The sequence below is a fragment of the Hemitrygon akajei genome, chromosome 2 (assembly GCF_048418815.1).
Source record: "Hemitrygon akajei chromosome 2, sHemAka1.3, whole genome shotgun sequence".
In the NCBI taxonomy this organism is placed as follows: Eukaryota; Metazoa; Chordata; class Chondrichthyes; order Myliobatiformes; family Dasyatidae; genus Hemitrygon; species Hemitrygon akajei.
In genome coordinates this window covers 12,849,642-12,871,970 of record NC_133125.1, presented here as the reverse complement: position 1 = coordinate 12,871,970, position 22,329 = coordinate 12,849,642, and the positions used below count along the sequence as shown (strand labels likewise).

At 38.4% G+C, this 22,329-nt stretch overlaps 1 protein-coding gene across 8 annotated transcripts in view; it reads left to right on the top strand.

The window, feature by feature from the left end:
• Positions 1-22,329, top strand: part of ssbp2b (single stranded DNA binding protein 2b) — a 318,540-nt gene that overhangs the window by 238,122 nt on the left and 58,089 nt on the right. For 4 of the 8 annotated variants that reach the window (XM_073067151.1, XM_073067171.1, XM_073067142.1 and 1 more), the window contains 5 exons: positions 2,826-2,909; positions 11,935-11,994; positions 16,842-16,908; positions 20,649-20,722; positions 21,041-21,108. In XM_073067151.1, the coding sequence (XP_072923252.1) occupies positions 2,826-2,909; positions 11,935-11,994; positions 16,842-16,908; positions 20,649-20,722; positions 21,041-21,108 (353 nt within the window). The remainder of the gene's footprint in view (positions 1-2,825; positions 2,910-11,934; positions 11,995-16,841; positions 16,909-20,648; positions 20,723-21,040; positions 21,109-22,329) is intronic. The other 4 variants (XM_073067200.1, XM_073067190.1, XM_073067181.1 and 1 more) reach the window with 1 other exon arrangement.

Genomic DNA, 22,329 nt, shown 5'->3' with positions numbered 1-22,329 from the left:
TCACTCAAATTAGGCTTCTTAAGCTAAGCACAATTTTTCACCTAAGAAGGTTTTTTAACCAGTATTGGTTTTGCACTGAACTTAGCCGTAAGCAGTTGAATGAAAATGGCATTAGTAAGGAATTGGGTGAAGTGTAACCCTTGACAATAAGTTTAAGCTCCCGAGGTTGGAGGAGGTATCTGGAATTTTTCATTTTGATTAACAATAGGCAATAAACTGATGATTGTTTTTCTGATTCTACAAATTGGAAGGTGAAGAGAGGATGTTATTCTAACAGTATTGCACTGAAAGCCTGCATGATATACCTGGTTTAATGAATATCTAATTGATATTTGGCATATCCCTATTAGAATCCCACATAATTTTACTACGTAATTGCTCTTTTTTAAAATGTTACATGAGAGATATTAGTGTGGTATCTGGAAACAAAAATCTTGATGAAAAACAACCAGAAGTAAACATGGGCAGTCTTGTAGTAAATGACTGACAGCACCATTTAATTTTATGAAAGGACATGTATGTCAGCATATACACACCTGGGAATAGATCTCTTGTGGGCACTCACAATAAATGCAAGAAGCACAAAGGAATCAATGAAAGATCACACCCAACAGGACTGACAAACGACCAATGTGCCAAGGACAACAAACTGTGTAAATGCAAAAAGAAAAAAATAACAATAATAAATATATAAGCAATAAATAATCAAAATCTTGGAATGAAGAGTTCTCAAAAGTGAGTTAGGTTCGTGTGTAAGCAAAATAATGATAGTTTCCAGCTAAATACAGAGAAAATGGACATTTTTGAAAGGAACTGGAAGGGGCATTGGTAGTCATCTTGAGCAGAAATAATTGTCTGATTGCTGGCAGTTGGGATAAAGGAATGCTCACAACCCTCTTTCGAACTAATGTTCACATGTAATGACTGATTAACTGTCCAAACTCACATTCATTATTTAAGGAGTTTATTGTATTTCAAATGTATAAAGCAGCAAATTAATTAGTATGTGCAGTATCACTTTGTGGTCCAAGGTAATATACCATTTAATGCAGATGATTTAGCTCCACTGAATTATGTTTAGAATTTTACCAGTAGCACAATTCTCCAATTTAGAATTATTTTTGTTCCCATCATTTGTTTCCCTGTCATATCTGAAGGAAAGATATGATAGCATATCAATATCCCATATTGTACTTCATGCGCTGAACATGAGGAATCATTATATTCAAAATGCTTTGCTTTGGATATTCCCACATGGTTGCATCAAGATTTCCAATGCAGTAGGTACACTTTTCACAGCACAAAGATGAGTCACTTGTTCAGCAGCATTAATAAAACACATGAAACTATCAGATAATTTAATTACATTCAAAATAAATTCAGAAGAGCATATTCTCAATTTCAACTGGTTATCTGTTCAACAACAGTTTCCTAAGTTGCGATGTGTTACCAAGTGAATTAATGGGTTTTAAAAGATTTGTCACTTCTATCAGATAGGATGAAGGTTGATGGTGCAACAGATATATTAGGGTAGAGTGGGGAGTCTAGAACCAAGGGCACAGCTTCAGACTAGAAGGACATCACTTTAGAAAACAGATAATGAATTTCTTTAGCCAGAGAGTGGTGAATCAATGGAAGTTTTTGCAACAGACAGCTGTGGAGGTCATGTCATTGGTTATATTTGAAGTAGAAGTTGATACATTCCTGATTCGTTAGGGTGCCAAAGGTTATGAGAAGAAGGCAGGAGAGTGGGGTTGAGAGGGATGTTAAATCAACCATGATGGAATCGTGGAGTGGACTTGATGGGTTGAATGGTCTAATTCTGCTTCTTTGTCTTACATTAACCATTGATAGGTGCTGTGCCTGGAGGTGAATATTTATCCATTACCAAAATACAAGTTCTCTGTTTACAAATGTGATGGTGTCTACGTTAGTGATTTCTGGTAGTAAATGATGGAAAAGCTATTTTTAGACACTAGACAGTGAAGAATTTAACATCTACACCTGTAGGACCATTTGTGGCATCAATGAATTGTAAATTTACCCTGAAATAAGCATAATGTCACTTGTAAGCTATTAATATCATTTTGGCATTTACTCTTAACTTTGTAAATAGTTTTGTTTTATGAATGAACTCTTCTTGGGCTTCCAGCTGGGTACTGTTATTAATTATAGTCGGCATTTCAATGACAAACTCTGTCATCGATTATTAACAAGGTGGGGGAGCAGAAACCTGATTGGATGAGAACTAACCAATCAGGAGGGACAGACCACAGGGGTATAAACACCATTGGACTAGACGTGCCCAGGCAACATCTTTGATGAAGATGGCATGAGTTTGTCATCGAAGTGTCACTTATAATTGATACCTGTACCCGGTTGGAAGCCAGAGAGGATTTGTTTGTCTTATACGCTGGGAAAGAACTAGGTCCTTTTTCAGTTTTGTTTTACATTGAAGCATATTTTAATGTTTTCAATGGAAGATTATGCTTCATAAAAGAATTCTGATTTGTTATAGCAAGATTAAAAATATTATGAATATGGTCAACAAATTAATATTCATCAGATCACATTGCTAGGTAAAACATATTATCCCCACAACACTCGGAAGTTTCTAGGATTATAATGCCTGGGCTAAATTCAGTGAAGCATTTTAGAAAACTATGTGTACATAGTTTCAGTGGAATCAATTGCTTATTAATGTCACTTACATGTTGAGAATCACCATATGAACTAACTTATAGTTTATGAAAATAGGCATAAGTGATCAGTACTGTTGTTAATGGCTGTGCTGCTGGCTAATTTATGTTTGCAATTATCTGCAGGGACCACCAGGTTCACAGCCCTCTCCACACGCACAGCCTCCACCACATAATCCCAGCAATCCCATGATGGGACCTCACAGCCAGGTAGGAAGGCACAAGTAGTTACTCAGATCAAACCATGTCTGTGTAAACACCACCTCTGACCAAATATAGATCTACTTGCTCTAATGACATTTTATTCATCATTTCTAGTACAGCTGTGATTTGGTTTTTTTAATGTTTTGGTTTTGCTTGCAGTGCTGGTGTGTATGTGTTATTTTGCATGTTTGTCATTGTTTGGTAAGAAATATTTATCCCCAAGCCAAAATCTTTGTGTTTTCTACATAATGTTGTATATTGTATTCCAGGTTAGTTTATCAGCATATTTAAACTTTATCCAGCTATCAATTTAGTTATGTTAATTTGTTGAAAAAAGTATAAATATTTTAACAAAAGTTAATTTACAAACATTAAGTAATATTCTTAATATTAAAATAATCTATTAAAAACTCTAATATCAATGAATTATAATTTATATTAGAAAACGTGCTTTAAACGTAACCAACATAATGGCATATCATTGCAGCTAACTCCAGATTGAGTCATAGAGCAACACCGCATGGATACAGGCCCTTCGGCCCAACAAGTCCATGTGCCCAACCCTATCAGCCCTTCCCCACCGTAAATTACACTATTCTACCTGCTTGCCTCAGCTGCTTCCTCTAGCAGCTTGTTTCATATATTTACCACCCTTTATATTGGAGAAAAGTTGCCCCTCAAGACCCTTCTGAGTCTTTCCCCTCTCACCCCATATCTATGCAACCTAGTTCTTGACTCCTTTATCCTGGGGTAAAGACTGCTACTGTCCACTTTAACTATGCCTCTCATAACTTTAAACATTACTGCAAGGACAGAATTAGAATCAGGTTTAATACCACTGGCACATGTTGTGAAATTTGTTGTTTCACAGCAGCAGTGTATTTCAATGCATAATAATAAAATAAACGATACAATATAAAGTATAAATATTAAAATAATTTAAATAAGTAGTGCAAAAAGAGAGAGAAAAAATGAGGTAGTGTTCATAGCTTCATTGTCCATTCAGAAATCTGATGGCAGAGGGACAAAACTGTTTCTGAAACTGTTTCTTCAAGCTCCTGTACCTCCTCTTTGATGGTAACAATGAGAAGAGGGCATGGCCTGGTTGATGGGGTTCTTAATGATGGATGCTGCCTTTTTGAGGCATCACATGTTTAAGGCGTCCTGGATGCTAGAGGCACTAGCACCCATGACGGAATTGGCTGAGTTTACAACTTTGCAGCTGTTTTTGATCCTGTGCAGTGGCCTCTCTATGGCAGATGGAAACACAACAAGTTAGAATGCTCTAGTGCATCTGTAGAAATTTCCGAGAGTCTTTGATGACATAGTAAGTCTCCTCAAATTCCTAAGGAAATATAGCCACTGTCATGCCTTCTTTGTAACTGTGTCAGTATGTTGGGCCCAGGATAGATCTTCAGAGATGTTGACACCCAGGAACTTGAAAGTGCTTGCCCTTTCCACTGTTGAACCCTTGATGAAGACTGGTGTGTATTCCTTTGACTTCTCCTTCCTGAAGTCTACAGTCAGCTCCTTGGTCTTACTGATGTTGAATGCTGCAAGACCACACAACCATCTGATCTATATTGCTCTTGTATGCCTCCTCATCACCACCTGAAATTCTGCCTAAAATAGTTGTGTCATTGGCAAATTTATAGATGGCGCTTGAGCTTTGCCTAGTCACACAGTCGTGGGTGTAGAGAAAGTAGAGCAGTGGGCTAAACTTGCATCCTTGAGATGCACTAGTGTTGATTGTCAATAAGGAGGAGATATTATTTCCTATCCTGACTGTCTGTGGTATCCTGGTGAGGAAGTCAGGGATCCAGTTGAAGAGAAAGGAACAAAGGCCCAGGTTTTGGAGCTTGTTGATTAGAACTGAGAGAATGAGGTCATCCCTCATTCTCCTACATTCCATGGAATAAAGACCTAGCCTGTCCAGCTTCTCCCCTTAACTCAGGCCTTGTCCTGTTATTTTCCTCATAAATCTTCTCTGCACTATCACTAGTTTAACCCAGCTTTCCTATAACGGTGTGAGCTCGCTAACAACTTGTACCTCTGCAACATCATGTTTCAATTTCTATACTCAGTGCCCTGACTGATGAAGGCCGGTGTGCTGAACACCTTTCTCATCATCCTGTTTAACCGTGATGCTGCTTTCAACAAACTGCTCTTGTACTTATTTTCTCAATATCATTTTTTGTTTGCACAGTATGCCTTCTTTTGCTCCTTGGCTGTTTGTCAGGATTTGTTTGTTATGCATAATTTTGTGTAAATTCCTTTGTATTTTTTTCTGTAAATGCCTGAGGATGAATATTTGTTAATAGTTACCATTTTTCCAGTTACCATTTGTTCTTTTCCCTTCAAAAAGCCTCTCTTAATAGACCTCCAATAGATCCTGTCTAATTCCCTCAAAACTAGTTCTGCTCCAGTTTAGGGTCCTAAACTGTGGACCTGTTCTATCCCTTACTGACACTAAAAACTAATAGAATAATGGTCACTAGGGCTCCTTGTCTATGACATCAGTTACTTAACTTGCCTCATTCCCCAAGAGGAGGTCCATTATTACACCCTAGCAAGTAGATCCCTCTATATATTACCTCAAAAAACACTGCTAGGCACATTTCTCAAATCCCATCCTGTCTAAACTCTTAACACTCTGTGTGGTCCAGGCAGTAATGGGGAGATTAAAACCTCCCACGAATACAACCTGTTATTCTTACAACTATGAGCAATTTTTCTACATACCTGCTTCTAAGTTCCCACTGACTGCTGGGGGTGGGGGCGGGGTGCAAAGAAATAATTCGTATCACAATTGGACGTCACACTACATCCGCTGGTTTGATTTTGGGCAGTACTGTGTACAAACCCCATTTCCAGAAAAGTTGGGATATTTTCCAAAACGCAATAAAAACACAAATCTGTGATATGTTAATTCACGCGAACCTTTATTTAACTGACAAAAGTACAAAGAAAAGATTTTCAATAGTTTTACTGACCAACTTAATTGTATTTTGAAAATATACACAAATTTAGAATTTGATGGCTACAACACACTCAACTAAAGTTGGGACAGAGGCATGTTTACCATTGTGTTACATCACTTTTCCTTTTAATAACACTTTTTAATCATTTTGGAACTCAGGATACTAATTGTAGTAGATTTGCAATTGGAAATTTTGTCCATTCTTGCTTGATATAAGACTTCAGCTGCTCAACAGTCCGTGGTCTCCGTTGTCTGATTCTCCTCTTCATGATGCGCCATACATTTTCAATAGGAGATAGATCTGGACTGGCAGCAGGCCAGTCAAGCACACACACTCTGTGTCTACAAAGCCACACTGTTGTAGCCCGTGCAGAATGTGGTCTGGCATTGTCCTGCTGAAATAAGCATGGACGTCCCGGGAAGAGACGTTGCCTTGATGGCAACATATGTCTCTCTAAAATCCTAATATACGCCTCAGAGTCAGTGGTACCTTCACATACATGCAACTCTCCCATGCCATGGGCACTGATGCACCCCCATGCTATCACAGATGCTGGCTTTTGCACCTTTCGCTGATAACAATCAGAATGGTCATTTTCATCTTCGGCACGGAGAACTTGACGCCCATTTTTTCCGAAAACTAGCTAAAATGTGGACTCATCTGACCACAGCACACGGTTCCACAGTCTTTCGGTCCATCTGAGATGAGCTCAGGCCCAGAGAACTCGCCGGCGTTTCTGCATAGAGATGATGTATGGCTTCTTCCTTGCGTAATACAGTTTCAAGTTGCATTTCTGGATGCAGCGACAGACTGTGTAAAATGACAATGGTTTTCCGAAGTACTCCCGAGCCCAGGTGGCTATAATTGTCACAGTAGCATGACAGTTTCTTAGGCAGTGCCACCTGAGGGCTCAAAGATCACGTGCATTCAACAGTGGTTTCCGACCTTGCCCTTTACGCACTGAAATGTCTCGGAATTCTCTGAATCTTTTCACAATATTATGTACTGTAGATGTTGAAAGACCTAAATTCTCTGCAATCTTGCGTTGGGAAATGTTCTCTTTGAACTGACTAACAATTCTCTCACGAATTTTGGCACAAAGGGGTGAGCCACGACCCATCATAGCTTGCAAAGACTGAGCCTTTGATGGACGCTACTTTTATACCCAGTCATGATACCTCACCTGCTACCAATTAGCCTGCTTAATGTGGAGTCTTCCAAACCGGTGTTACTTGAATATTCTGTGCACTTTTCAATCTTATTTTAACTCTGTCCCAACTTTTGTTGAGTGTGTTGCAGCCATCAAATTCTAAATTTGTGTATATTTACAAAATACCATTAAGTTGGTCAGTAAAACTATTGAAAATCTTTTTTTTGTACTTTTGTCAGTTAAATAAGGGTTCACGTGAATTAACATATCACAGATTTTTGTTTTTATTGCGTTTTGGAAAATACCCCAACTTTTCTGGAAATGGGGTTTGTAGATGAAACTCATGCCATCTCTGAACTTGTTTTAAAAAACCAATTTGCAGTGGAAAAAGTTTCAAAATGTTTGGAACAGCACAGTAGCATAGTGGTTAGTATAATGCTACTACATGGCAGCAACCAGATTTAATTCCCACTGCTGTCTGTAAGGAGTTTGTACATTCTCCCCATGAGTGCGTGGGTTTCCTCCGGGTGTTCCAATTTTTCACCACATCCCAAAGACCAGCGGGTTTGTACAGTAGGTTAATTGTCATTTGGATGTAATTGGGCAGCAGGGGCTCATTGAGCCAGAATGGCCTGTTACTGTGCTGTGTCTCTAAATAAAATATTAGCAACATGCTGGCTATTTACTGTAATACTTCTCTGCCTCAGTTACCTTCCTGCTGCTGCTATCCAGCTGAAGAATGATCTCTTACAAAACAAGTACCATCTATTGGGTTAGAATGAACTCAATAAACTTGTTGATAACAGAAACAAATTTTGATTGGCCTCAGATTCCTGATGGCAAATAGAAACGTAGAAGGTGGGGCAGTTTAAGCTCTAAAATGTTTTAACCAGTTTTTTAAAATGTAGATTATGTTTATGCATATCAGACTGTACTGACATACTTCAGAAGTATTGTCCTTTGAAATAACATCTCAACCATTATTTGAATGTACATTAGGAAATGTGCATTTTTAATTTTTGTATTCAATGAGTTCAATTGCAGAGATATGTAAAAGTAGTATTTAAATGCAGTATTCAGTTATCCATTCTAATGTGAAAGGACAGGATTGGAGAAAAGTATCAGGAGATGTCAGGGATAAGTTCTTTACAGAGTGGTGGATGTGTGATACGTGCTGCCGGAATGGTGGTAGAGACAGATACATTTGGGACATTCAAGGCACTCTTAGATTGAAACATGGAGGGTGATGAGTTAAGGATGTGTTAGATTGATGTTTGCAGTAGGTTAAAAGGTCAGCACAGTATCATGGACCAAAGAGTTTGTACAATGCATTTACTTTTTTGGATTCAGAGGTCAGTCACTATAGGTTTCTTGCCAGGGTCTGCACAGGGCCAAATACTGTAGGCTTACTGTTCTAGGCAGCAATATTTGATTTTGACACAAATGACACAATTCATTGTATATTTTGATGTACGTGTGATAAATAAAGCTAATTTTCCAGTTTTGTTTATAAAATGTGAAATCAATGCATAAGAACAGTAATTTGCTACATTTGGCCCATTGTCAGTTGGTCACAATCTCATAGAGCAGTAAACTGCCCAAGCTGGTGATTTTAATGTCCAAGTGGGTGTATAGAAAATTATTTCATTTATACTTGGTGACACTTGCAGTATTAAGAAATGAACGTTGGAAATGTATTAATAAATCTTTATGGTTCTTTGTGATTTATTGTCATTAAAACAATATGCTTCAGCACATGTGTCTAAGTCTCAAGAGTTGGCATATTCTAAATATTTAAAATCTAAAATTTATTTGTGTGTCATAATTTGACCTAGTTGAGAAAGGAATTGTGGTATGAACAATCACTCAGATTTTCACAAAGTTCATTGATATATATTTGATTCAGTTTTTACAATAAGCATAAGACAGAAACATTTAGGCAAATCATTCCATTGTATCTGTCATAGCTGATTTATTATCCCTCTCAACCCCATTCTCCTGCCTTCTCCCCATAACCTTTGACGTCCTGGCTAATCAAGAACCTACTCAACCTCTGCTTTAAATATACCCAATGACTTGGCTCCACAGCTATCTGTGGCAATGGATTTCACATCCTCTGGCTAAAGAAATTTCTCCTTTATCTCTGTTCTAAAGGGGCATTTTTCTATTTGAGGTTGTACCCTCTGGTTCTAGACTCCCCCATTATAGGAAACATCCTCTTCATGTTCACTCTATCTAGGCCTTTCAATTTTCAATATGGTTCAGTAAGATTCTTCTATTGGGAGAAGCTTATATTTTAAAAAGGCAGAACTGTGAACCTGAGCAAAGAATATGGGATGTTGGAACTGCATTAGACACCTCTGTGGACGTGATAAAACTACGGCATGTTGTCCAGAAAAACAGTTTGTCAGCAGGGAGCTATTAGTATTTACATGGCAATCCTGCAGATTTCACCAAGATTTTGAGGTGTAGTTGACAGTGAGGAAGGCTAATGTGGCTTGCAGAGGGATTTGCAACAGCTGGAAAAAATTTGCTGAAAAAATGGCAGATGGAATTTAATGCAGACAAGTACGAGGTATTGCACTTCGGTAGGACCAACCAGGGTAGGTCTTACAGAGTGAACAGTAGGGCACTGAGGAGTGTGGTAGAGCAAAGGGATCTGGGAATACAGGTACATAATTTGTTGAAAGTGGCGTCACAGGTAGATAGGGTTGTAAAGAAAGCTTTTGGTATGTTGACCTTCATAAATTGATATATTGAGTACAGAAGATGGGATGTTTTGTTGAGGTTATATAAGACATTAGTGAGGCCCAATTTGAAGTATCGGGTGCAATTTTGGGTACTTACATACAGGAAATATGTAAACAGGCAAGAGTGCAGAGAAAATTTACAAGAATGTTGCTGGGTCTGGAGGGACCTGAGTTATAAGAAAAGATTGAATAGGTTAGAAATGTAGAAAACATGCAGCACCATACAGGCCCTTCGGCCCACAAAGCTGTGCCGAACATGTCCTTGCCTTAGAATTACCTAGGATTACCCATAGCCCTCTGTTCTTCTAAGCTTCATGTACCTATCCAGGAGTCTCTTAAAAGACCTTATCGTTTCCGCCTCCACCGCCACCGGCAGCCCATTCCATGCACTCATCACTCTGCGTTTTTTTAAAAACTTACCCCTGATATCTCCTCTGTACCTAGTTCTAAGTACCTTAAAACTATGCCCTCTCATGCTAGCCAATTGAGCCCTGTGGAAAAACCTCTGACTATCCACACGATCAATACCTCTCATTATCTTGTACACCTCTTATCAAGTCACCGCTCATCCTCCGTCGCTCCAAGGAGAAAAGGCCGAGTTCACTCAACCTATTCTTATAAGGCACGCTCCCCAAACCAGGCAACATCCTTGTAAATCTCCTCTGCATCCTTTCTATGGTTTCCACATCCTTCCTATGGTGAAATAGTTAGGTTTGATAGAAGTATACAAAATGATGAGGGTATAGGTAGGGTAAATGCAAGCAGGGTTTTTCCATTGAGGTTCGGTGATACTAAAACTAGAGATCAGGGCTAAAAAGTGAAAGGTGAGAAGTTTAAGGGGAACATAATATAACATAAGAAACATGAGGGCAGACTTCTTTTATTCAGAGGGCCATTAGAGTGTGGAATGAGTTGCTAGCACAAGTGGTCCATGTGAGCTCGATTTCAATATTTAAGAGAAATTTGGATTGATGTGTGGATAATAGTGATATGGAGGGCTATGGTCCCCGGTGCAGGTTGTTGGGAGTAGGCAGTTTAAATGCTTTTGGGCCAAAGGGCCTGTTTCTGTACTGTACTTCTCTATGGCTCTATAATACTGCTGTCGATAACAGATTGAAGTCGTAATCACGTGCATACCTGAATAGCCTTCTGTTTTGTTCTGATTTTTTTGTTGTACAGTTTAAACACGTAGATAACTCTTGTGTTTTGTTAACATATAATTTGCACGGATTTATTCATGGTTTGATTAAGTTCTATGCTGATAAAACTGACAATATTTTGACACAATGAATTACTGTGTTTGACTTATCAACTTAACAATGGAGACGTTTGCTTAAAACCATTCTGAATGTATTCTGAGTTGTGATACTGTAACTGGTGATATTTAGATTCCCTGGCTTAAAGAACGATGGATGTTTAGATTTTCATTGATGCTCCTAACTTGATGGTATGGACCATCAGCCCCTTAAAGATTATGTGTTATATTCAAGGTTCACAATTGAATCTTGTTTGTTGTCATTCTTCAATACACGAGTGTAACAAAGAAAGAAATCCAGAGATTGTTACTCCGGATCCAATGTTGGATAAAAAAAACACTATAACCATAAAAAACACAATAAATATAAATATAAAACATTCTGATAAGACATAATGTAAAAGGAACTGTTTGAGTCCGTTCGTATGTTATAAGCATTTTACATAGACTGATTGCATGTACATACCTAAACATACAGTGACACTAGGTACATGAGTAGCTGGATATAAGGTAACTGACAGGAAATTATAAAGTGACAATAACTCTAGGCAAGAGGAACTTTTCTGGATAGCAATAGGGCATATGAAAACACAGTAGGACTGTAACTATGCAAGTGTAGGTATGAAGCATAATTTGGCAGTGGATGGGGGAATGAAGGGTGTTGAGGGATTATGGAAAGGAGTGGCTGATGTGCATGTAGGAGTGGTAGAAACATTGATCAGCTGGACAGCATGGGGGAAGTAGCGTGTCCTGAGCTTGAAGAGCACTGCCTGGAGGGAGGGTCATCAGAAAATGGGACATTGGGTGGAATTGTAAACCTGAAATTAAGTATGGTACACAAATTTAATTCTTTCCAGTGACAAGTTTCTTTTTCTCCATTTATTTTTGCGAGCAGCCTTTCATGTCACCTCGTTATCCAGGAGGCCCCAGGCCACCACTTAGAATACCGAACCAGGTAAAATATTATTTGACTCACACAGTACATATCGATGGTATTTTATGAAAAGTTGTCTTCCTGTTCTGCATCCGTGATTTTGATATATTGATCTATTGGAGTGACTATAATAATAATACTTTGCAGACTGAGCCACAGTTGTAAAGGGAATGAAAACAAAGAGCATTTCTTTACTGTAATTTCAAATTCATCATAATTATTTACAAGTATAATATCCTTTAGTTTTTCTGCATGAGCATTTAATTGTTAGTGTGCACAAAGAGCAAATGTATTTACAATGTTATTTCTTTCCTGAAGGATGAAAAGAAAAAAAAAATTGCTTGTAATCAATGGACTATTAATTATTTCTGAGAACATAGTGATATCTTGAACATATGAAAAACTTTTTTAAAACATTGCAAATTAATAAATTAGGGACATTTAAGCAACTCAAAGCTAGTCACATAGTCAAAATGGAGGGTTATGTGGGAGGGAAGGGTTAGATTGATCTTAGAGTAGTTATAAAGGCCGGCCAACATCATGGACTGAAGGGCCTGTACTGTAGTGCTCTACGTGCCTTTTATTTATTCACAAGCTGTTTATGTGCAATTTTTGAGTGACTAGGGAATGTATGCAAAATATGTTTCCATGCTGGTGGATGCTAAACGTCAGTGACTTCAGGAGTCCTGCACATCAGCCAAAATAAATCTATATTAATTGTAGTCATTCCTGCACTGCTTAAGTGGGAGAGTGTCACTGAATCCAGTCACTGCCAGAACACCCAGTTCATTTGGGGAGCACCGATAACAACAATATCATCACAGGCACGGGAGTGAGTTTTGATCCTGATCCTGATGGAAGTGACAGACAGCTGAGAAGGTCCTGCAGACAAGTCAGATCAAGAAGCCACAGAGTGCTGATGTAAAATAAAAATAGAAAATGCTACAGATAGTGTTTCTGGGCTGAAGGAAACAATAAGTAGAAGATGTCCTGGGGCAACACAGACATAGCAGTTAGTGTAACAGTGCCAGTAACCCAGGTTCAATTCCCACTGTAAGGAGTTTGTACATTCTCCACACGACTGAGTGGATTTACTCCTGGTGCTCCACCTTCCTCCTACATTCCAAAGACATTGGCCAGTAGGTTTATTGGTCACGTGGCTGTAACTGAGTGGCAAGGGCTTATTGGGCCGGAAAGTCCTCTTAGTGTGCTGTATCTCTAAATAAAACAAATAGAAACATTAGTGTTGGATCACATGCTGTATCAGTAGCTGGTCTCAAGTAAGACCCAGGAGGAAGGAATCGGTTAAGTTAACTCGACCTGATTACCAGAAGTTGTAAACTTCAATCATATTACGCTACTCTTCCAAATTTCAGGGACCTATTTTCAGAAACTGTGACTAATTACTTAATTTATCACTGTGGTAATTCACCCTGCAGTTTGAGAGGGAGAAGCTAAAGTCAGATGCATCAGTATTACATTGGGGTAAAGGGAATTACAGAGGCATGAGAGAGGAACAGGCCAACATAGATTGGAAGGGGATACCAGCAGGGATGATAGCAGAACAGTAATAGCTGTAGTTTCTGGAGGCAATTTAAAGGCGCAGTATTGATTCATCCTAAAGAAGTAGTATTCTAAAGGGAGAATGATGCAACCGTGGCCCATAGGGGAAGTCAAATACAGCGAAAAAGCAAATGAAAGAGCATATAATATAGTAAAAAATCAGTGGGAAGTTAGAGAATTGGAGAAGCTTTTAAAAAACAGAAGCATTTAAATAAAGAAAGAAAAGATGAAATATGGTAAGCTAGCTCATAATATACAGGAAAATATTATAAGCTTTTTCTATATATACTTTATTTATTTCTCTTGCTTGTTTTAGCATGAATAGAAGATTGGCTGACCAGCAGGAGGCAAAGAATAGCTATAAAGGGAACCTTTTCTTCTTGGCTGCCAGTGAACAGTGGTGTTCCACAGGGGTCATTATTGGGACCACTCCTTTTTGTGTTATACAGTATGTCAATAATTTGGATGACAGAATTGATGGCTTTGTGGCCAAGTTTACATATAATATGAAGAAAGATGGAGAGGAAGTCCATCTCCAGTGTTGATGAAGTGGGCAGTCTGCAGAAGGATTTTATCAGATTGGGAGAATAGGCAAACAAATGGCAGATGGAATATAGCACAGGGAAGTGTAAGGAATAAAGGTATAGATTATCTTCTAAATGGGTTAAATTCAAAAATCAGAGCTGCAGGGTGACTTCAAGGTAAATGAGAGGAATTTTATTGAAACCTATTGAATATTGAAAGGTCTCGATAGAGTGAATATGGAGAGGATGTTTCCTATAATTGGAGAGTTTAGGACCAGCTGGCACAGCTTCAGAATAGAGGGGTGTCCATTTAGAACGGAGATGCGGAGAAATATCTTTAGCCAGAGGATGGTGAATCTGTGGAATTCATTGCCACAGACAGCTGCGAAAGCAAAGTCATTGGGCATATTTAAATCAAAGATTGATAGGTTTCTGATTGGTCAAGGCATCAAAGGTTACAGGGAGAAGGCAGGAAAATGGATTTGAGAGGGATAATAAATTAGTCACAATAAAATGGTGGAGCAAAATCAATGGGTCATAATTCTACTCTTATGTCTTATGGTATTATGGTCTTAAATCTGCTTTGCATTTGTTGCAAGGACACTACAGGGTTTTCCATGTAATGAATGACCCGACTAATGGAAATCCACCTCTGCAGTTTCTCCATTTTGAAGTATTTTTCAAGCTAGTGACAATAATAAAACATGTTATGGTGTTTGTTAATTAATACAAACCGTTAGTTTAATGATTGTCAATTTTAGGGTGGTTATTCAATGAAATGAAAGAATTATAGCAAGTTTATGCAGGCAATAGGACGTAGATTATTCTAGGAAATAGACATTTCTGATGTAGGAAAAATGGACTTGTGGACGGTTCCCAGGAAGGAGCCCTTATCACCCAGAGACGTCAGCTGTACCCATTCTAAGATGCCTTGCTTGAAATGTGTATGATAGCTTAGGTGTGTCTAATCAGGGTCTTGCATATTGGAGTATGATTTCTCCTTGATGTATCTATAAGGTAAACATCCTGTTAGTTTTTTGATCATCTTTTGCTTTTATCCCCTTTTATATGCCTTATTATAGAAAGGATTTCAAAGCTTTAGAGAGGGTACACAGGAGATTTACCAGGATGCTATCTGAATTAGAGAGCATGTCTTATGAGGATAGGTTAAGTAAGCTAGAGCTTCTCTCTTTGGAGCAAAGGAGGATGAGACGTAGCTTGATAGAGGTGTATAAGACGATAACAAGCAGAGGTAGCATGGGCAGCCAGAGACTTTTTCCCAGGATAGAAATGGCTAATATGAAGGGGATAATTTTAAGCTGATTTGAGGATAACATGGTGAGACATGGGTGGGGAGGGAATGTGAGTAGTAAGTTTTTTACACAGACTGGTAGGTACTTGGAATACTCTGCTGGGGTGGTGGTAGAGAAAATAAATTAGGGGCATTTACGAAACTCTTAGATAGGCACATGGAGAAAAATGGAGGGCTATATAGGAGTTAAAGGTTAGAATAGCTTAAAAATTCATCACAACTTCATGGGCTGAAGGGCCTGTACTGTGATGTACTGTTCTATGTTCTTAATGAAATCTGTTTGTTCCCCTCTCAACCCCGCTGTCTCTTGCCTACCCCATCCCTTTGGAACTCCACTGCTTCAAGCTTTATCTGTTTTTATCTGTTTTAGAAAGTATCTAATTTATGCTATTTTTGTCAAAGTAGGTAACTTCACATATGTGGAGTTAAAATATACTTACCACAGTTTTGACCATTGATTTAATCTGTTAGAATCTCTTCATGATTAGAAGCCCTCATCTATGCTCTGCAATACTACCCATCATTGGGTACACAACTTTAATCCCAAGGTCTAGATGATTTGCAAACACATGGCATAGTTGTGGTACTAGTATGGCTGTAGTACCTTCAGCCAGTAGTATGGGTATTAGTTGACACCGACTCAGCCATTTTAATTGCATCCCTTCTGCAACGGTTCCCATACTTTCAAGAGCCTGTGCAAGGTAACTACTAGAGTTGTATATAAATAGACAAAGTATTTTCTTCCTCTTTACTTGCAATAATCTTGCTTTAATATTGAAAATAAAAATATTGGCAATCCTGAAATCTGAAACGAGAATAAGAAATACATACAGTAGGTCACATATGATTTGGAGAGAGGAGAATTAATGTTTCAGTTCAGTAACCTTTCATCAGAATCTATGATAATGTAAAGTTTTTGAAAGTCATAATGTGGTTACAAAAGATGTCTTGATACCTGTTATAATAGTAATTCTTTACTTCTAGAATAGGGTTTGTCGTGTGTTCCTGTGCTCCCTAAAGTGATTTTTTTTCCATATAGGGATTTAGATTAGAAGTGGAGATGATCAAACACTACAGTAGAATATTTGAATCTACTTCTGTTCTTCTTTGTAAAGTGTGTACGTATGAGAGTAATATGGGAACAGAATGAAACTGCAGCTGCTGGAAAACTGAAATAAAATTAGAAGATACTTTAAGCAGTAAAGTTAAGCAGGTCAGGCAACATTTGTGGAAGTAAAGAGTGTTAAATGTTTTCTCTTCCACAGATACTGCCTGACATGCTTGTTGTTTCAAGCATCCTTTATTTTTATTCAAGTGTTATACGTATGCTTAACAGATATACAAACTGAACAATATGTGTGTATTAACAACATCTAATATTTGGTGTACCAGATTAAAAATAAATTAAACCTCGGATTTTGGAAATAAAGTACATTTTCATCTCTTTCCTTTCACCTCCTTCCCAAAAGTCACTTGGAGGAGTTCCTGGAACACAACCATTGCTGCCAAGTGGAATAGATCCAACAAGACAGCAAGGTAAATATCTATCTTAGTTCTTTATTTCATGGTGAGTTCTTCTGTAGTGGTATGAGATGTGATTAAAATCCTCTTTCTGTTTTTCCTGTCCTAGTTATGTTTATTGATTATGGTTCTATTTGTAGAATGCCCTGGCTGCTGCTTTATTTTGCTGGGTTAGTTCAGGGTAATTCCTTTCACGTGAATAAATTCCATTCGGGATGACTCAATTCTGTAATCTTTTTCAGCAGTTTAAAAAATGTTCTTCAGAAGTAGTTCCCTCCCACACGACTGATCACGATGAGTTAAGCATCGTCGGGAGCTGCAAGTAAATTGTGTTAATTTGCAGGTCTTTGAGAAGGTGCAAATTTTTAAGTGCAAGTATGCAAATAAGTACATTCAGAAAGATTTTGAATATTAAACATTTAATAAAAAACCACAACCTAATCTAGGTAGAAAATAGTTAGGTACATTTATTAAAATAATTATAAATAATTTAAACTTGGTTAATCATAGGTGATGGATATTATGATATATACTTCTTATCTATAGTGATTACGTGCCGGTACTTCCTCAGGAAGCTAAGGAAATTTGGCATGTCCCCGATGACTCTTACCAGTTTTTTTGGATGCACCATAGAAATCATCCTGTCCAGATGCATTACAGCTTGGAATGGCAACTGCTCTGTCCAAGAACACAAGAAATGCTGAGGGTTGTGAATGCAGCCCAGTTTATCACACAAACCAGCTTCCTCTTCACACTTATAACTACACATTGGCAAAGCATCTAACATAATCTAGGATCCTTCTCACCCTGGTCATTCTCTCCCCACCCCCACCTCTTATCAGGTAGCAAGTACAAAAACATGCGCACACGGACTGACAGACAGAAGGACATCCTCTGTACAGCTATTAAACACTTGAATGAACACCTCACGTACTTTCCAGATTAGAGTGACAAAGAGTAATGGAATACTACCGCACAGAAGCAGGCCTTATTCTGCCTTGCCCCAGGCCATAGCCCTCCATACCCCTCCCATCCATGTACATATCCAAAGTTCACTTAAGCGTTGAAATTGATCCCCAATTCACCACTTCTGCTGGCAGCTCATTCCACACTCTCACCACCCTATGAACGAAGAAATTTCCCGTCATGTTCCCCTTGAACATTTTATCTTTCACTCTTAACCCATGACCTCTAATTCTAGTCCCACCCAACCTCAGTGGGAAAAGCCTGCTTGAATTAACCCTATCTATACACCTCATAATGTGTCGAGTTTCCTCATAGTGCATGTATTGAGTGTTGTACGCTGATTCCACATTAGAATGAGCTAGAGAGTCACAAGACACTCCCATGGGGGTGTTAGGGAGCAGTATTCATAAAAGTTAGATCATCACATTTTTTGGAAATCAACCACATGAAGATTACTACCTAGTCTTTCCAGGAGAAGGACCACCACTACTACGTTCTTTGATTTGCATTTCGTACGCCTATTGTGTCTCACTTTGTACTAATGTCACTGATAAATAGTTTAATTCTCAGGCTATGGTAGTTGAATGACATTCAGGTCTATCGCTCGCAGGACTGTCCTTGACGGTCCTCATAGAACGCAGAACAGTTCAACACTATGTACACATACATGATGTTATGCTGACCTTTTAGCCTCCTCCAAGATTAATCTAACCTCCCTTCCTACAAAGCATCCATTTTTCTATCACCTACGTACATCATTTAATAGTTTCTGAAATGTCCCTAATGTATCTGCCACTACCTCTACCCCTGGCAGCACTTTCCAAGCACTTGCCACTCTGTGTAAGAAAAGAATTTATCTCTGACATCCCCACTATACTTTCCTCCAATCACCTTAAATTATGCCCCTTATATTAGCCATTTCTGCCCTGAGAAAAGGTCCCTGCTTGTCCACTCCATCAATGCCTCTAAGAAGTCTCCTCTCATCCTACTTTGCTTCAAAGAGAAAAGCCCAAACTCACTCAACCTATCCTCATAAGACATGCTCTCTAATCCAGGCAGCATCCTCGTAAATCTCCTCTGCACCATCTCCAAAGTGACCAGCACTGAACACTAAACTCTTAAGTGTAGTCTAACCAGCGTTTTATAGAGCTGCCTTTGAACCCCCCCCTGTTCCTAGTCTGAACCTCATACTGAGGAATGCAAGTTGCTTTTGTTTGATTTCTTTTAGAGTTGGATTGTTATGGTAAATTAGCCACCACTCATGCTTGACAGGGTTCCACGACATGTGTATGGGCATGTCTGCATTCACTCATCCACAAAGTAACATGCTCCTGTACAGACTGTTGCCTTCCTGTTCTTTCCCCCACTCACCCTGGCTTCCTGAGGGAGGGCAGTTGGTGCTTTTGCTGGAGCAAGTGGGAGGTGATGGAGGGTTGATGCTTTTGCTGCTGCATGTGCGTGGGGGGGCTTTGGGGCTCTTCATGTTTCTGTCATTCATTCTTAGAGTTTTTTCGCTTTTGTTGTGAATGTCTGGGAGGGTAAGAATTTCAGGTTATGTATTCTCTGATATTAAATTGAACCATTAATCCTTGGGGGTTGTCAGCTGGAGGATGAAGTGAGGGAAGGGAAGGATGTGTGTGGTATAGTGGTGAGTGAGGTCTCTGGACACGATCTGCAGAAGTAATTGGTAACAGCGGGACAGAGAAAACTTTGCAGTAGGGGAAGGGTGAGAAAGTGGTTATAGTGATAATAGGTTAGAAAGGTAAAATTGAAGAGAGAGAATGAAAGTAAGGTTGGAAGGAGGAGGTCCAAAACAGTAGCAGGAGATCATAGGGTAAGTGGGTTATTGGAGGAGGATACTCTCAGACACAGAAGATCAAAAGCCTGTTTCTGAAGATAGTATTTATTAACTTTATCTTTTGCCTCAAAATTTTCTTCTAAGTTTTATTTGCATCACATTGCCTAATGTTTAAAATGCCTCTGAATTCCAGAAACAGTTAATATTTTATTTATTTACTTAATTTCTTAATTAGTTAGCTGTTTAGGGTTACTTAGTTATTTACCAATGTGCCCACATCGCACAATTATACCCATGTAACTAATTAACCTACTAACTCCTATGTGTTTGGGATGTGGGAAGAAATCAGAGCAGCTGAAGGAAATGCAGGTGGTTACAGGGAGATGTACCCTTACTGACACAGCAGGAACTGAACCCAGAACTCTGGCACTATAATAGTATTGTGCTAACCACTATGCTACTGTGCCACCGCTAATAAAGCCATGAGCTTTTAATAAAGCCTCCCATCCTAGCTTTAAAATTGTTGCATTTTCTGGGGAATGGTCTGTAGGCACATCCTGATCCAGAATGATTCACACAACAAGTAAGTGCTTTAAAATCTGTTTCAAGCGATTTTTTTTAAAAACAGTATAAGTACTGATTTGGGTCAGATACTGTGTATGCATTTGAGCAAAAATTTGTGAGGGCAAAACCATTTCTAAAAGCTGGCATAATTTTCTGTGTAGTTTATGCCAGAACCCTCAATTTCTCCCAAAGCAGAATATTTATCTGCTTTCTATTGGGGCAATATATGAAATATGTAATGTTCTGAATTAATTCTGGTGCAGTTATTTAGTAGATGGCTCCAAAATACATTTCTGCTTAATGTATATAATTTATGAAATATACGAATCAACTAAAATGTTTATCTTTGCATTTGCCTTGATGTTTTGAAGGAATTTGATAAAATTGCAAGGGGATTAATTTGCATTTGTGACATTTTGACATTCAGGACATCCAACCATGGGTGGACCAATGCAGCGAATGACTCCTCCCCGGGGTATGGTTCCCCCCTTAGGACCCCAGGTAGTTAGTAACTGTCTTTATATTATTGACTGTACATTTTTCACTTGCAAGCTAATGTATCAATTATTCAGAATTACTTATTATTTTTAGCATGCTAAACTACATACATTTTAAAAATGTTTGGCACAAAAAATCCATATTTTGATGTGGTTGTGGAGGTTTAAGTTTCCAGTAAGCTTTCAATATAATTTGTTTTGAAACAAAGGCCATCGTCCTCGTATCCTACTAGGGAAATCATTAATCTGCTTTCCTTTCTTTCCCCCTTCCTCTCTGGTTTTTCTTTTTTTATGGTAGTCTGACCCTTGGTTATCATTGCAGAGTTACGGAGGAGGAATGAGACCCCCACTGAATGCTTTAGGTGGTCCTGGCATGCCAGGGATGAACATGTAAGTAAAGCAATGAATTTGTATATTTCAAGTCAGCACCATCAACTGTCTCTCTCAATGCTGTTGATGGATGGTGCTGGAGCAAGGTTAAATAGATGCAAACTGTAGATTTGGTCACTGATTCAGTTTTTATGATGTGTTCTAGTTCTAGTATGGTCACTCTTCCTTTGTTAACTTTTGGGTGACTTTTGAATGAATTGGGGTGGTGTATAGAGCTGAACTGAAATATGCCTTTTGATTTTTGTGTTTTATGTTCTGGTTTTTCCTCTTTTTTTTGCCACTTATGCATGGGGGAATGGGGGAGGTAGTTTGATGTTTGATATTTTTCTTTGAATGGGTTGGTTCCAGCTTCTTTGTTTGTGACTGTGGGGAAGAAGAATTTCAGGCTTGTACACTGCTTACATACTTTGATAATAAATGTACTTTGAACCTTATTATCTTTAACTGGAGTGTAGGATATGGCTATAAATAAGCCTGAACTAAAGGATACCATCATCTGTGTCCATTTTTTCTTTTAATTAATACATGCTAATTATGTTGCTTGTGAATGGAGATTGCTGCATCGCTAAAAACAGATTTTGTGGATGTAATTTGTTTAAGATGAACATTTTGGATAGTTGTTCATCCTAGGTTGAACTCAGGCAAAGTTATGCCTAACAAACTTGTTCAGTGAAGTGCAGTTCAAGATTTGAAACAGCCTTAAGGGTTAAATTTTTATGGCTTTAACCAAGTGAAGGCCCATTGCAGTATTGAATTGTGTGTAGTAATTTTATTATTATTGTGCCATTATATTGTCAAATTTTCTGAAATAGAGTTTTGTGAATATGTTTTCTGAGGTTATATTAGGATCTTAACCTTTTTGCTTGTAACCACATTTCTTGCATTAATTGTATATCTAACACTGGTAAGTGGGATTTTATTCATCTACCATGGTGGCTAACGCAGTACTTTTCATCACCAGCTGTAAGATTGGGATTCGATTCTCACCACTGTCTGTAAGGAGTTTGTTCATTCTCGCCATGACTGTGTGGGTTTCCTCTAGCTGCTCTGATTTCCTCCACATTCCAAAGGTTAGGGTTAAGAAATTGTGGGCATGTTCTTCTGGAAGCATAGCGACACTTGCAGCACAATCCTTGCTGATTTGATTTGGCATGTACAATACATTTCACTGTATGTTTCGATGTACATGTGATAAATAAACCTAATCCTAATCTTAGTAGA